The 16590-nt window shown below is 40.3% G+C and overlaps 2 protein-coding genes across 9 annotated transcripts in view; one reads left to right on the plus strand and one right to left on the minus strand.

The window, feature by feature from the left end:
* Positions 1-1034: 1034 nt before the first annotated feature.
* Positions 1035-9519, minus strand: LOC117555223 (serine/arginine-rich splicing factor 11-like). 8 transcript variants are annotated; one of them, XM_034230043.1, is made up of 13 exons: positions 7827-9449; positions 7464-7586; positions 5504-5623; positions 5146-5249; positions 4664-4753; positions 4527-4573; positions 4306-4439; positions 3933-4014; positions 3670-3783; positions 3384-3473; positions 2192-2263; positions 1935-2100; positions 1035-1835 (listed from the first exon to the last, which is right to left on the minus strand). In XM_034230043.1, exons 4-13 carry the CDS (start codon positions 5221-5223, stop codon positions 1620-1622), a joined length of 1089 nt encoding a protein of 362 aa, XP_034085934.1. In that variant the 5' UTR covers positions 5224-5249; positions 5504-5623; positions 7464-7586; positions 7827-9449; the 3' UTR covers positions 1035-1619. The 8 variants fall into 8 exon arrangements, with proteins under 8 accessions (XP_034085934.1, XP_034085929.1, XP_034085935.1 ...); XM_034230038.1 differs by lacking the exons at positions 5504-5623; positions 7464-7586 and having other exon boundaries at positions 7827-7960; positions 9149-9519; XM_034230044.1 differs by lacking the exon at positions 7464-7586.
* Positions 9520-9939: 420 nt separating this feature from the next.
* The window catches only part of xxylt1 (xyloside xylosyltransferase 1), a 32607-nt gene continuing 25956 nt past the window's right edge, over positions 9940-16590 (plus strand). The window contains exons 1-2 of the mRNA XM_034230046.1: positions 9940-10395; positions 10828-11471. Of these exons, the coding sequence (XP_034085937.1) occupies positions 10932-11471 (540 nt within the window). The 5' untranslated portion in view covers positions 9940-10395; positions 10828-10931. The remainder of the gene's footprint in view (positions 10396-10827; positions 11472-16590) is intronic.

The raw sequence follows: 16590 nt of genomic DNA on the forward strand, positions 1-16590 counted from the left end.
GCAGAGTTCAGCCGACAGGCAGGAAGACTCGAGCACACAGCTCGCGCTTCATAGGCATGGATGGCTATTAACAAATAACACCATGCGCGTCATGAATGATGGCTCGCGACCGCAGATTATTTCGGCGATTAGATCAAATGTAAATTAAATTTGACGCAACTTTAGTTACATTTCCATGACTTTGGGAAAAATATTGTTTTCCATAACTTTTCCAGGGCCTGGAATTTTCATTTTGAATTTCCATGACTTTTCCAGGTTTTCAATGACCGTACGAACCGTGATACTCTCATAGTATATTATGTCTTTGAAATGAAATAAAAACGATCAAAGTTTAGTTTTTAATTATCTCAAATGAAAGGGCCACGTTGGTATTGTAGGCCAGTGCAGCCCCTAAGGCCTGTGGTGGTGTGTGCGGCCTCAGACTACGTCCGAAAAAGGTGGGGCACACAACCTTGATAACAGCCACATACATACGGTCTGTGTTTAAGGTTTCCTCCCCAGCTAGTTGGCGCCTCGATATGTCAGTCAGAGGACTCGAGGTGTTCAATGTATTTAAACTTTGAGCACAGCGCTTGGCAACGAGTTCGGTGCAATACATTCGAGCGGTACGCGACGTCAAGGGATACGTTCCAATCCGAATAGTCGGTTCGGTCCACCCCTGGTCATGTGACTTCAGAAGCTGATAGAGAACTTCTAGTTGCATGGTAACCGCGTCCTTGTCCTTGCGTCCTGTCGCTGAAATAGCGTTCTGTCATCAATGCTAGTGCTGCTAGCTAAAGTTAGCAACGTCTGTCCATAATTGTGCTGTTCAATGAGGAAGAAAAATATATTTAGTGTATTTTATGAAAACATCAATCATATGCTGGCGTCTTAAATTAACACCGTTATATACTACGGTTTGAGCCTTACAAAAACCCGAAGTATAATCAAGCAATTAGCATTTTTTGGGCAGTTATTGTGAGAGATATGATGCAACAGTGAAGAACTTAGTTACAAGAACTGTAAAACATTTCGAACATCTACTAAAACACAAGTTGACAGTTTGACCCAATTTTATTAGTTTCCTTTGGAAAACCTACTGACTTCGTTGCAACACCACATTTCAATCTACAGTGTACACTTACAAAGAGTTGTAAATAGGCAGGTCAGCTCGAACACAACGTTGTGCATTACAGTTAAACAAAAATGATTCAGCAACCAAAAGAATGAGCATGAAGCCAGTGCTGGGTGGTGAGGGACTAACAGTCTGAGGGAAGAAAGGACTTGATCCTGACTAGTAAATATTTACAGACAGCATTTTAGTGGGAAACGCTGAGTATTTTACTGCCAGTAAAACATTTGAACACAAAGGCAACAAAAAGAAAATTCAACAGGATCTTAAAAAAGTACAGCATTGACAATTAAAAACCACGTTGCATGTTATTTATATTTAGTCCTTGTTTTCTCCTTTCTTTACAAAAATTATTTAACTGCTTTCCGTTTAAACCACCCCAATGCTTCTACAGTTAATACAACAAATCTTTTCAACTTTGAGTGAACAGGCACTGACATGTTGTGGCCTATATTAAAAATATAAAACAGGACAGTGGACAGAAAACACGGTCTGGTTCGGGACGCTCCTAGTCGCTCATCTCCATGTCTTCCTGGTGATGGTCGTCTCCATTTAGTTTGGACTTTTTGGGGATTTGGCCCTCGGATCTTTCTATCTCCTCCAGGCCTTTGCGGGTGGGAGTTGAGGCGGAGTCAGAGTCGGTCTTCCTCTCATCGTCATCCTCCTCCAGTCCTTCCTTTTCACTGTCATAACCCTGCTCCTCTTCATCGTAATCCCGAGTAACCTGTCCAAACAATTCAAGTAACTTAAATTCAAGCCAAAGTCCCATGAAATGTAGCCACCTAGGACTATATTTAATGGTAATGTCAGGCGCTTAATGTACCTTCACGTCTCCCTTCTCGCTATCAGACTTGCGATCGCGATCTCGCTCTTTGTCTTTGACCTTCTTCTTCTTGCTGCTGGAGCGTTCTCTCTCATCTCTGTCCTCCCTCCTGTCTCTTTCCCGGTCCTTCTCACGCTCCTTGTCCTTCTTTTTTTCCTTCTTGTGACTGTGAACATGACAAATGTATAATTTTTAGTTTGTATACTAAAAATAACTGCATTTATTACATTGAATGTTAAACGTGTTGAACTACTCACCGTTTGGGCGATGGAGACCTGGACAGCTTCTTCTTGGGGGACCGAGTTGCACTTCGGCTTCGCCTGTGCCTCCTGAGAAGCAACATTAAAGAAAAATCTGTTAAAGGAGACATGTCATGCTTTTCTGGTTAGTACCCGTCCCCTTGTGTGTTATGAAGGTTTGTATGCATGTAAACGGTGTGCAGAGTCAAAACCCTCAAAGTACACCCTGTAGCGAGTAAAACTCTACCTCCCCAAAACGCCTCATTGGAGATACGTCCATTTGATTCCTCCGATGATGTCAACCCATACCCGGAACGAAATGGACCAATCCGTGGTGCCGTTACGTTACGTACGCGGAGCAGTTACGTTAAGCCCCCGCTGATTGGTCCAAATTGACAAATCCACGGACTTCCTCACACACACACACTCAGTGCATGCAGCTCTGCTGATTTCTCATCCCTGGCTGCAGGCTGATAACAGACAGTTGGGATCGCGGCAAAATTCTCTCTGCAGACCCATTCTCACAGCGTTTATCAACCTTTTTCTTAGTCAATATCAAGCCACACTTATTTTTTTTACTTCGGCTGTGAGTGCTCAGGATGAGTTTGGCTGTGTATCGCTAAACAAGGAAACAACACCTCCACGGAGCTCAGCTCGATTCACAACGTCCAGACCAATCAGAGCACACTGTGCTCACAGGGAGGGTTTGGAGCTATTGGAGCTACAACGAGCCGTTAAAGGCAGAGAGTGAAATTCAGTGAACACACGTCGTTTACAGAGATGCTGTATGAGAAACCAATGTGAGTTTGGAAAATTGCACAATATAAATCTATTCTAGTAGACCTCAACAATGGAATTATGATCAGTGGAAATGGCCATGACATGTCTCCTTTAAGAAATCTGTCATTTCCAAATGATGTACTGCTACCAATGAGAATTATTTTCTGTTGTGAATGTAAAATCTCATTGAGGAAAGTATTGTTTAAATTGTAATAAGTCATCTTAATAATTAGGTTTTAAAATATATTATTGTATTCTATTCAGACAATACAAATGTTAATTACTTGAGTGGTTAATTTCAAGAGACCGTCTGATGTTTATAAATGTTGTTTTATTAAAGAGCAATAGTATACATTCAGACGTTGTTACCATTTCAATTGGTTAATCAATAGAAGAATTACTTAAATAATAGTTATCTGCTCAAACTCACCGACTGATGCTTCGGGACCTCCTGGCACTGCTGTAGCTCTTTGGAGGCGTCTTTGACCTTTTCTTGGACTTTTCCTCCTTCCTCCTGTCCCTGCTCAACATTAGCAAACAGCAGAACATTGCATCAAAAAACAGCAGTAAACTTGATCTACTGGTAGCTTTTTTTCAAAGTAGCGTGTATTCAAAAGGTGGCCGTTAAAAGTCATAACACAGACTCTGCACTAGTCGACACACTTTGTGGCCGATAAAAGTAAGTTGTGGTACAGAGGATCAGTGCAGCTGCTGACCTGGATTTACTGCGGCGGCTCCGGTCTCGAGAGTGAGTCCTCCTCCTGCGGGGGCTCTTAGACCTCTTCCTGCTCCTCGAATGGGACCGCCGACGAGATTTGCTCTTCGAACGTCTGCCGAAATTAAGAGATTCAACATTTTATAACAGAAAACTTCAGTCAGTACGAAATATTCTATTTATGTCTTGTATGTAGAGGCCACAATCCATTTTGTTTTTCCATCTGACAGTGCGAGTAACCGTTTGTCATGCAGCGGTCTTTACCTGTGTTTTGAGCGAGACCTGGAGCGCCTGCGCCGGGAACGCGAACGGGAGCGGGAATGTTTACGTTTGTCATCCTTTTTATCTGCAAAAACAGTGAAAGAAGTTAAACATCTTCATGGTAGGAAACATAATGCTCACCAAGGGGTTTGAAATTAGCCTCATATTGGTGAGTAAGTCTCAGAAGGCTATAGGTGACGCTAGTGGCTAAATATTTGTACCAATAATAGTTTGTATCTTTTTTGGTTGTTCATTTTAGACATGTACTCAGACAATAGAACAAATATTCCACTGAACTAAATTGCAGCACAATATTTAATGGATCAGGACGTCAGCAGTACTATCCTGCTGAATGAAAGAAGATCAGAGCACTCACTTCCTGGCTCGATGGCGGCAGAGATGAGAGACTGTGCCTCTCGGACTCTCTTCATGGCCTCTTCAATCTCCTTATTGGAGGCATCGTTCTTCATCCCTGGATTCATGCCCAGTCCGGCTGCTAATGGATTCATTCTGAAAATGCCATCAATGATTTAGTTTTTCTCTTCAAATAAATATTTAGGATTGCATATTTTTGCAGGATTGTGGATCGTCTCTTACTTTGGGTCCATGGACTGCATGAGCTTAAGGAAGTCTGCAGAAAGAGCCTGAAAGAGATACAAAGAGGAAATGACTTTTAGAAAGAAATGATCTTATCTAAACATGCGGTGACTAAGGGCGACTGAGCAGGTGCTCACCTGGGGGTTCATGTTGGGGCCCTGCATTCCCATGGCAGCCATCTGCTCCATGTTAGGAACTCCAAGCCCCCCGAATGGATTCCCTCCCATCTGAAACAACACATGCTCTTTACAATGTAACCCTCTTGTGTTTACCTTCTTCAACACATAAATATAAATCAAATGTCAATTAATCAGACCTAGTAGAGTTTACATCTTCTAAAAAACAAATGTCCAAAACTCACAGAAGCCTGGCCGGTAAAAACATTTATAATATTACATCATTTGTCTTAGTTATGTTGAGGATTCAACTAAAGCTTCTTTTCATTTGTCGATAGACAGTTAATGAAAGTCTATGGTGATATCTTTCAAATACGTTTTAACTACTAATGAACCCAGAATGTAAACTGTTCAAATATATGTTATGACACTTTTGATCAACCAAACCTGTACAGTAATAGGAAACGATCACAATTTCAATGCAAAGTTTAGTCAAAGCTCACCAGAGGATTGGGTGTGGGAAGAAGGCCCCCCCCCGGCATCATTCCTGCCACGGCATTGGCCGGAGCGAGCAGCGACATAGCTTTAGATTCATCAGGAATGACTCCTGGAGAAAAACAAAAACATTTCAGTACACGCATGGCGCAAACATCGATAAACACTCAGACAAGACTTGCAGACAAGCCTCCTCTTACTACTCTGAGGTAAAAAAATAAAGTATGAAAAATCCACTTTTTTTGTCTTGTCTGTAAATCTTGATCCCTGACTTTTTTGTTGTTGTGAAAGTATGATTGTAGGATTAGCAGCTATGAGTTTATAAGTCACAATACACACTGGTCAACACTGCCAAGATTTTTTCACCTGAACTTGATTTTTAAGTCATGAACCAAACGTGAGCAAGCACAGCCAGTTGTCCCGTGGGATGTGCTCTCAACTTTCATTAGATGTTTTATGAACAAGCGACTCGTGCCGGCTGCTTCGCTATAAAGCACACAAAAACATTGAGATACAGAAAACAAAGTTCATGATTTGGGTGTAGACAAGGATACATTTCAACATCACTTACCATTACCTATACTAAAACAGAAAAGGTTCACACATATTACCTTTTATGGGCTTTTGTTGGTGTTAACTTTGTACAATCCCACCAAAAAACAGAAAAACTTAAATTGGAGACCAGATCAAGTATTGCCAACAAGCTACAATACTGCTAAATTGTATCCAACAGTTTGTCACTAAAAGCACTAAACAATATCAAAGATAAACTGCACTTAACATTAAAGGGCTATTAAAGCTGTGACAAAATCATGACAAATGTGCCCAGAGCTGAAGAAACCAAACAGGAAAATCTAAAGGGAAAATCTTATGGAGATGATCATCCATGGTGCAATCTGAAAACAGTCTATTTATAATCTGACATTTTACTTTATAATTTTTTTTTTTTTTAAATAAAAGGGGGGGAGAGAGGGAGACACACACACGCGCCCACACACACACAACAGAAAGGACACTTGAGAAACAGGATAAGGCTGCAGAAGACAAAACTGTTGGTGGCATTTTCAGGAGGGCCTGGTATATAGGGCTGGCTGAACCAGGAAAAAGAACTGTAAAACACAACAACAAAAGAAACACCACTGTTAAATGTGAGATTCACTCAACTCATGTGTGGAGAGGGTCAATAAAAAGCATTTGTACTGCAACATCAAGCAGAGAAACTACTTTCATCTGGTGTGTTAGTGAAAATTTGGAAATACAGATGCAGTTTAAAATATCAAAAGGCTTTGGCACATTCAGCAGGTAAATGCCAAAGGCAGTTTGTGCGCTTATCATGTTAATCAACTTCCACAACACCTGTTCAGTCTAACTGTAGAGGATGGCACACACCTTCAAAATCTATTCTAGCATGCACAGCTGATTAGTCCGTCTACCCTACATGCTTTGTGCTGGTATAGGGATGCCCCGAACATTTAACCCCAATCTGAGCCATTTAATATATCCATTCTGCCATGTTCCGATCCAATATTTATATTTTCCTTTATTATTCAGCTATAATCAAGCCAATATTACACTTAGTAATGAGATTCAGTTTGTATATGTTTGGGAAACAGCTCTGCATTAAAGGAAAACAAGGCTACACCCTAAACACCCACACAGGAGAAATGATCAGGTATTACGCAGATTAGACTTCTCTTTAGCACCGAGTGGACCGATCTATTAGGGCGGGACAATTTACACCTGGAGCTAGGAGACATTAGTAAAGTGCCCGCTATAGCCCTGCCCAATAAACCTACAAAATATGTCTCATCAGCCATCAGCTGAAAACAGCAGTGCATGTGCAGGGATTAATGTGTTCCTACAGCAAGCTAATTGTTTTTGCAGCAAAGAAACTACATGCAAGTATGCTACAAATTTCTTACAATATATTTATTTTTAAAAAGAGCTGTGAAACAACTGCAGAATGCATATTGGTTCAAGCACAATGGAACATTGTAACAACTGGTGTTCCTTTCGTGCAAAAGGTTTAAATATAAACAGAGGATCAGAGAGTGTGCATGATTCAAAGCCAATACATTTAAATATGTCTTGTCCGATTTGATCTGCCTCGATACAAACCAGCAGATCTGCTCGGGGCATCCCTAGTCTGGTGCTGCTCATTGAAATGTATTTTAATGTAAAATGTATTTAAACATGTGAGGTATTGAGATTGCCCTGCACCCTCTCCCACCACCCCCTCATTTTGCTTAAGAGTTGTGTGGCTATCCTTTAAAAAAAAAAAGATGCCTTAAACAGAGAGAAACAAAATAAAGAATTAATATTTTACTGGAGAACAAGAGAGAGAAGGGGGCTTGCGAGCCTGGTGCCATTATTTTTTCTAATCTCCTGATGGCAGCAGAGGACCACTTTCAGCCAGCAAGGAAGGGGCTCTCTGCAAATGACTTGTCCACTATGAAACCACAACACAAATAACAGAGAGAGAAGTTTACAGCTAGATTGTCAGACATGGACACAAATTCACATTTCCCTTGTATATACCTAATAATGCCAAGCATTGAGAAGCTTAGCAATTTCTCTTGGTCACAAAATAACTCAATGTGTTTGCAATTCTATCAAAAATAACCTACACATTGGGATGTATGTTTAGAGATAGCCATGTGAGCAGGAGAGTAATAAAGCAGACACCCACCTTCAGCAAAAGGGACCACGATCAAAGCTCGGTCCACGAAGACGGTGTTCGTCAGGTGTTGGGAAACTCCCACCGACTCAGACTCAAGGAACTTTACAAAACAGACACGTGAAGTCACAGGCAAGGGAGAGTCACTGGAAGAAAATACAGATATGTTGTGCAAAGAATACAAACAAGGAGAAAACATGCCTTCTTCAAACTGACCTGATTGAGTTTTGTGTCCCCAGGGACAAGTAACTTAACAATGGATCATGGTATATACAGTCTCTACATCCTCGATTTAGGCAAACAATGAATCTTAGGATATATTTTGTAGCGTATATAGTGTAATCACAACTCTCATTGACACATTTGTTGAGAATCTCTGTCAATCACTGACGCTTTGAACCTTTGTTGTTGTTAGTCCTCGACATCTCCTACCTGCTGACAAGCCAGGTGTAATTGGATACAGGAAAATACAAAGCAGAGAACAATTATTTCCTACTATAGCCAACTTTGAAATACTGTATATTATGTATTAGCATCCCAAGTGAGAGGCAGGGACCTTAGAAATTGGGCACAGGAAGTGACTGGCATTACACTATAAGCATTGAATTAGTCTGGTTTTCCACTTCGTATAAATCAGGATTTTCTACTTAAGGAAATACTGCAGCTGTGACTTCTTGAATCTAGAGACGAAAGTCATGGTCCTCATTGATTCATCTGATAATTACTCAATTCAGTTTTTAGTATATACAAATCACAAAGAGAAAGTCATAGCAAGAAGACATGGACAAAATATCCCATTTACAGTTTTTTAAGCAGAGAAAGGCTTTGTGCAGGGCTGAAAAAACGAATCAATCGCACCAACTATCAATACAAATGTAGGGGTCATTTATCAAACAAAAATGCCATACTAACGCTATCATAAATAACTCAAATATGATAATTGTCAATTGAATATCTTTGTGTTTTAGATTAAACAAACACTTTGTATGGAAACTTTGATTTACCATTTTGTAAACCTACTTTCAGATTGGTGGCTAAGATAATGAAGCAAACACAACTGGTTTAATTCTCATGTACGACTGGGAGCTATCACACCACTAAGTCTGTTTAAGATAGGACATTTCATTCTGTCCTACATCTCTCTAACAAACACAACATGAGAAACTATCAGTATTAGTCCCGCATGCCTGCTGAAGCTTCCACTAAAGGCGCGGGGAAACGTTAGGATTAGCATGAGGCCTACTCGGCTCTGCAGGCCTGATGAGAGGCCAAGCCCTTAACAACTTTAGCTCGGCAACATAGCGTTGTACTTATTTATATTTCACAATACTCACTCAGGTGGAAACAGTTTGAGCTCCTCTATGTTTCCGAGGAATCCGAACAGAGTACGCATTTGCTCGGACGTTGTGCTCGGGGAAACATTAGTCACCTGAATGACGTGCGTGTTAGAATTCATTTTGCAATGAGTGCTAATCGAGCTAGCTAGCTCTGCGCCAGCAACGTGCCTGAATTTAAAACAAAAAAAGACGAGCTATGTTGTGTTTACGAGGAAAAGAGCGTCAGGCGATTACAAGACCTGGCATTTTTCCTGTAAACAGAAGCTGGTTAATGTTTGCTGCGGGCTAATGTCTACGACAGCCGCGAGCACAGAGCAACAATAGCGCTGCCGAAAATGTCGTGAGGCACTGATGCCGCATTAAGGTGCAGTTTCTAAACTCGTATTTATGAATGTTCACCTTGTGTGTCCCAGTAAAATGGTGCAAATAAATATGACTGTATTTTTTTGGTTAATTATTGTGGGGGGGGGGGGGGGGGAATCGAACACGTCACATTACCATATATTCTTACTAAATATATTATTAGGTATTTGTTGTTTTATATTAAGAAAACGTTTTCATGTTATATTTTGTTCTTAGAATATGTATTTTGTTATTAAAAATACTGAATCGAATCATCAATGAATTATTAAAAAAATAAATGTATTCATATGTAATACATACATGTATAACGTGCAATTCTTCTACAACGATTGCTGAGTCGTTTATGTTAAAGTTTATGTTAAAAATTGCCCTTTTCCAACAGTCTTTAGAGGCAGCATGGCTGAACCCAAAGTGGGTGTGGCTAAATTGCGTCACAGACAGTATGTTGTTGCTAGGTTGTTAGCTAGAGATTTATCCAACTAGTCGTTTTGCCATTTTTTCTCTCGAAATCACAAAGCCCTGCAAACACCGTAATACCGAAAGAACGACGCATGTATGCAAGGGTGCATATGCATTTTAAACAACTAAACAGCTTTGCTTTATGCTCGGGTTAAGCAAACAGCGTCGGACTCAACGACTAACATAGAGGCGCAAAGTCGACGTCTGCTAACTTAGCATCTTCGTAAAGCAGCTGGCATGTCAACATTTTGCCGCAGGGTGTCTTACTGCAGGGATTTAGTTTTTGGGGCATTTCGTGGACTTTAACCGTATAATTATTGTCAATGTTAAGTTAGCCAATGCAGCATTACTTAAGAAACGTGAGGCTCTAGAGACACGGGGCGAACAAGATGGCAACATGAAACTGCAGAGATCAACGACAGGCAAGTACATACAGTTCTTCTTCCCCATCTGTTAAACCAAATAGTATTGTGTGTGCATGTTAACTAATGAGATTAAGAGGTTGAGAGCTTAAGTTTGCACGGTGCAACATTGGCGAGGAATGGTTGTTAAACCTGCGATGCAAGAGCTCTTGGAAACTAGTATATTTTGCCCATAGACTGTTTACATAAAGATATACCCCAAACACTATGAATATTATGGAACCCATGTATTCCAATTCAAGAAAAATACGATTAAAAGGTATACATACGGGCTTTGAGTATTGGAAGACATAAAGTACCTGTCATATTTTACTGTGGTGTTTCACTAAAGGTAAAGGTAACATAATGCACAAATGTAGACCTATATACTGTTTATTGCAAGCAGTTCCATCTCTGTATTTCAAGACTGAAGTATTGTTTTTTTTCTTACAGGAAGATGTCGGTAATTTACCATACATAACTACAACATGGAGGGACATAACCTGGTGACTGTAATGCCTTGCACACCCCCACTCTTATGACACCAACAGGGAGATATGGGCTTCCTCAGACTGGTGGTCAGAATCATGGGTAGGATCAGTACTTTCCGGTCCTATCAGTTTGTGCTTCTGCTCGCTGCTGCGCTTGCTGTTGCAGCTTTTTACTACTTCGGCTCAGAGAGGCAGAACTTCTCCAGCACCACAAAGAGGATCAAGCAGACCCAGTCCACACACAACACCAACAGAAACGATGCAGATTTAACTGTGGACACCAGGCTCTCACCCAAAGATGTATCTGAGGAGCAGGGAGAGGAACAGCAAGATGTGGGAGGAGTGAGCGAAGAATTTAGGCCCGGGAAGGGAGAGATTGGTGGCTCTGGTGACCAACACTACCATGCACTCATGATGTTCACCAAGGTGGACAAAAGTCGGAGTCTGCAGGACAAGTTCAGAGTGGCAATGTTGTCTATGGTGAAGCACGGAGATTTTATGGAAGGAGAAGTGTTGGTCCTTCATTTTGTGAGCGATCCAGCCAGCAAAGAACTGGGAGAGAAGATGCTGCAGGAATTTCTCCTTGATGCAACGTTTAAGTATGAGGTAAGCATTCTAAAAAAGTTAAACCATACTAGGAATCTGTTATCTATTGCTTTCAATATAAGAGGTTTTGGTGCCCTTTTTAAGGGTTCTTGTTTCAAATAACTACTTCATTTTATTTTCCCCCAGTAAATTAACTAAGTGAGTATTGCTATTCAAATCTCTGGTGTGATACAGTGGCAGAGAAACACATCTTGTATTTAAACTACACAGCTCTGATGAACCCACAGTAGAGTTTCTTACGGATGCAAAAGAGTACCATTATGTTAACTTAACCAACATATTTTTAACAGGAATAAATCAGTCAAAGACAAACACATATGCTGTAGGTGCTGTTTAAAGTTGAAACACATGGGGGCAGTGTTGGCCTGCAAAACTCATTCCTTACTGATGCAGACATCCCCTCCCCTACTGTGTTCTCTCAGCCAAAACAGAGGATTATGTTCCCTTTGTGTTGCATGCAATGTCCTGCCTTGTTCATCCTCTTTTGTATTCCTCTCAGAGCACAAGATCTTAAAACCTGTTTACAATTTACTGTCTCTGATCCTCCTCACCTGCCAGACCTTTCCTCTTAGGAATGTCTCATCATCGAAAACATCTGCTGTTGTTTCAGCTTTGTATTGTCTCAGGCTGATCCCATGCCTGCTCTGGTAGGGCCGAGGTTTACTCAGCTTTGCACCTTGGCAGTTTGGAGCCTGTGGGTCAGATGGCTTGCTGCTCATTTAACTCTCTGTACTTAGACCAAGCTAAAAGTCTTGTAGGAGAAAAACTGTGTGTTGAGTCAAATACAGAAAACATTGATCTGCTGTGTAAGACAAGACGAGCTATTTCTTAAAGAATACACGATACTAGCGTGCAGAGATTATCAACCAAAACACTTCTTTCAAGTATAACTCAGCCAATAATTATAAAGGCTCTGTATTAAAGTTAGTAAAAATACAGAACATGGATGGGATGCTATGGTGGTCAAAAAAATCTGTCCACAGTCAGAGACACAGAGATATAAACACCTGTCAAAGTACACACAAAATCTTCTTCAGTAGCCAATAAGTACGTAGGGGTTGGGGGTATTTCATAATGTACAAGTCCCAAACAGCTCATGAAATCAGCTATAGCAATCCCACATTATGTATGTACACCATCAACATTAATAATAGTGTTTCTCAGATAGATAGAGCTGTTTGTTGTGTATTCGAAATGCATTTGTTGTACAAGTAGGAATGTAGCTGTATGCAGTTAAGCATATTTTACTTATCAGCTGACATTTGCGGTGCTGCCAAAGTGCCAATATATCTATGATATGCCCAAAATCACCAAAAATAACATACTGATGTATGAGTAATCAATCAATGTTTATTTATATAGCCCAATATCACAAATGTTACATTTGTCTCAGTGGACTTCACAGTTTGTACAGAATATCAGTATGACAATACGACACCCTCTGTCCTTAGACCCTCACATCGTACAAGGAAACACTTCCAAAAAAGGAAAAACCCCTCAGTTTAAAGGGGAAAATGGGAGAAACCTCAGGGAGAGCAACAGAGGAGGGATCCCTCTCCCAGGACGGACAGACGTGCAATAGATGCCGTGTGTAAATCGAAAAGATAATACATTTACAACATAGGTAGACCAAATGTTTGAAAATGCATGTGTCTATAATAAGAAGATGAATCCACAAGGATGTCAACAATCCTGTGGGAGCCATCAGGGAAGTAGTATGATGAAAGTCAGGCAGGACCACAGTGACAGGTTCAGCCACGACTCGAAATCCAGGACTCAGATCAGCACTCAGGATCAGCCATGACTCAGGATCCCAGCGTAGATAGACACCAAAAAGAAATTTGGGGGAAGCTGGGTTATTCGGAACATGAGAGTGCACAGGTACAGACAGAGAGAAGGAAGAAGTAAGGTGTCCCCCGACAGTCTAAGCCTATAGCAGCAAAACTAGGGGCTGAATCTAATCAGCCCTAACTATAAGCTTTATCAAAAAAGAAGGTCTTAAGCGCACTCTTAAAAACGGATAGAGTCTGCCGCCTGAACACAAACTGGAAGCTGATTCCACAAAAGTGGAGCTCGATAAGAAAAGGCTCTGGTTCCCATTGTACTTTTAGAGACTCTAGGAACAACCAACAACCCTGCATTCTTGGAACGCAATGCCCTAGTAGGACAGTAGGGTATAATGAGTTATTTAAGGTAAGATGGCGCCTGCCCATTAAAGGCTTTGTAGGCGAGAAGAAGAATTTTAAATTATATCCTGTGTTCTATAGGGAGCCAGTGTAAGGCAGCCAGAACAGGAGTAATGTGGTCCCTTTTCCGAACTCTGTTTAGTACACGAGCTGCAGCATTTTGAATCAGCTGAAGCGACTTAACTGACTTCTTGGTACACCCTGATAATAAAGAGTTACAATAATCAAGCCTTGAAGTAACAAATGCATGGACTAGTTTCTCTGCATCATTTTGAGGCAAGATATGCCTGATTTTTGCTATGTTACGTAGATGAAAAAAGGCGGTCCTTGAGATTGATTTTATGTGGGCGTTAAAGGATAAATCCTGATCAAATATAACACCAAGATTCCTTACAGTCTCACTGGAGACCAAATTAATGCCATCCATAGTTAATATATCTTTAGATAGTTTGTTTCGTAGAGTCTTTGGGCCGAGTACAATAACTTCAGTTTTGGCCGTGTTTAACATCAAAAAGTTTAAGGTCATCCACGTTTTTAAGTCCTTAAGGCAGTCTTGAATTTTATTTAGATCAGGCTTGATGGATAAATATAGTTGAGTATCATCCGCATAACAATGAAAATGTACTGAGTGATTCCTTATAATATTGCCTAAGGGAAGCATATATAATGTGAACAAAATAGGTCCAAGCCCTGAGCCCTGTGGCACTCCATGGCTAACTTTGGTTTGCATGGAAGATTCATCGTTGACACACATACACTGAGAGCGTTCAGATAGATAGGACCTAAACCAGCCTAAAGCAGTTCCCTTTATGCCAACTAAGTGCTCTAGTCTTTGCAATAGGATATCATGGTCGATAGTATCAAATGCAGCACTGAGATCGAGCAAGACAAGAATAGAGACAAGTCCTTTGTCTGAGGCTATTAGAAGGTCATTTCTGACTTTAACCAGAGCTGTCTCTGTACTATGATGTGTTCTAAAGCCAGACTCAAAATCTTCAAATAAATCATTGTTTTTTAAGTAATCACACAACTGTTTTGCGACTGCTTTCTCAATAATTTTTGTTAGGAACAGAAGATTAGAAATAGGTCTATAGTTGGCTAAAACCTCTGGATCGAGGTTGTGCTTTTTAATAAGAGGTTTTATCACTGCTACTTTGAAAGATTGTGGAACATAGCCTGATAATAAAGACATATTCATAATATTTAACAAAGAAGTGCTAATTAATGGAAAACCTTCCTTTAACAGCTTAGTTGGAATCGGGTCTAAGATACACGTTGATGTTTTAGAAGAAAGAATCATTGAATTCAATTGTTCAAGGTTTATGGCTGAAAAACATTCTAATTTACTATCTAGTGTAATATTAGAACTTACATTTCCGGGAGCTGTTGATAACACTATCACAGAGTAAGCTCTGTCTAGTACAGAGTGGCCACAAGGAACAACTTTTTTTCTATCTCTCTCTTACACACTCTTTTGCTTTTGTAAATCAAAGTTACATAACATTTACAAGCTGGCTTTACAGTGGTTTTATCATTGTAATGGTATCATTCCAGACCAGTGCTTTTAAACATGGTTGGAGAAAATGAATAATGAAATGATGTTCTGACACACGTACAGCCACTTCAATCCTGCTAAAGTTACAGATGGCTCGGGGTCTCCCGGGGCCCCGATGGAGGCAGTGTATGAGCATGTTGACTTCCTTGTCTGCTCATCCCGAGCCGCATTCCTTTTTAATTATTTATCTATAGGAGCAGGAAGATAAGACAACTGTTATGCAATAATTTTAGCCTCTATCTCTTGAGTTCATCAGTGGTAAATTCAGTGACCCACTTGACATTCGCAACCAACAGCCTGTAGAGTCACACTGCCCAGAGGCTGTTCTCATTACTGCTGACCATCGTTCAAACAACATATTGGAGCAGTGTGGATCATCCCGTTCAGTAATTAGCACAGATGATCACAGTGCTGTGGTATTCTACGTTTTATATCCTGCTGGATGACTTTAGGTAGTAGTGGACATAGTAAATGGCAGGATCCACTACAAACTAAAACAGTACATTTGTAAAACACAGAGAATCAAGGGGTTAGTTCATTTATACCAGTCATAGAAGAAACTAACTAACCAATGAAGAGGGTTCTGCAGAAAATACAGTTTTTGTCAATGGAGTCTGGTGGCTTTGATGACAGCATAGATAATGTCTTATTTTCCCATTGTGAAGGCTGTCAGACGGCAAAGGTTAGCGTCGATTAAACTGATAAGATGCTGTGAAATTAATAATTTCAAAAGACAAACAACAATAGTCTTTTGAATGAACATAGCGTAATGTGTTGAGCAAAAATTGTTCAGTGCTAAAATTGTAATGCTATTTTTAAAGAATGTTTTGTATTATTTATTGTGGCCATTTGGGGAAAATAGTAAACATGGGTTAGCTGTGTTAATGGAAAGCCATACTAATTTAGTCTATTAAATATTCAAGATCTTCCAAAAATACACAGGTGGAATTTGGGTAATCTTTCCTTACATACTTGTCTCATACCATAGTTATTGTTAATCCTCTTTGACCAAGGATATATTCAGTGCAGCACGAAACACAGTTGTGCACAATATTCCCCCAGTTTCTCCTTCCTCTAGTCTAGTTCGTCTCTTTAACAGGTTGTGATTGAACAGTGAGTTTGTGGCTTTGAGAAGTAATATTGTACTTTATTTTTTGGAATAGGGGAAGACTTTTAATGAGCCTTGATTGAGTTATGAAAATCTAATAAATGTGCAAATCAAAATGGTTCTGTTGCAGTCCCAGTGAATATTTATCAAGACTTGAGCAATATCACTTATTCTACCCACAGCAATGACTTATGTGCCATTACATCACATGACCGAAAGCAGTCCCACACAGCTCTGAGCTTTCACAGAGGGTTTGCCTTAAGCTGCCAG

The sequence above is a fragment of the Gymnodraco acuticeps genome, unplaced genomic scaffold (assembly GCF_902827175.1).
Source record: "Gymnodraco acuticeps unplaced genomic scaffold, fGymAcu1.1, whole genome shotgun sequence".
NCBI classification, from domain to species: domain Eukaryota; kingdom Metazoa; phylum Chordata; class Actinopteri; order Perciformes; family Bathydraconidae; genus Gymnodraco; species Gymnodraco acuticeps.

Bases quoted from the DNA above. Each gene is read 5' to 3' on its own strand.
- LOC117555223 (XM_034230038.1), bottom strand. From the start codon at position 9,270: ATGAATTCTAACACGCACGTCATTCAGGTGACTAATGTTTCCCCGAGC. The intron at 3,474-3,669 runs GTCAGCAGCTGC...AATGTTGAGCAG, and splicing joins AGCCGCCGCAGTAAATCCAG to GGACAGGAGGAAGGAGGAAA. The intron at 1,836-1,934 runs GTACATTAAGCG...TTGTTTGGACAG, and splicing joins GCGAGAAGGGAGACGTGAAG to GTTACTCGGGATTACGATGA.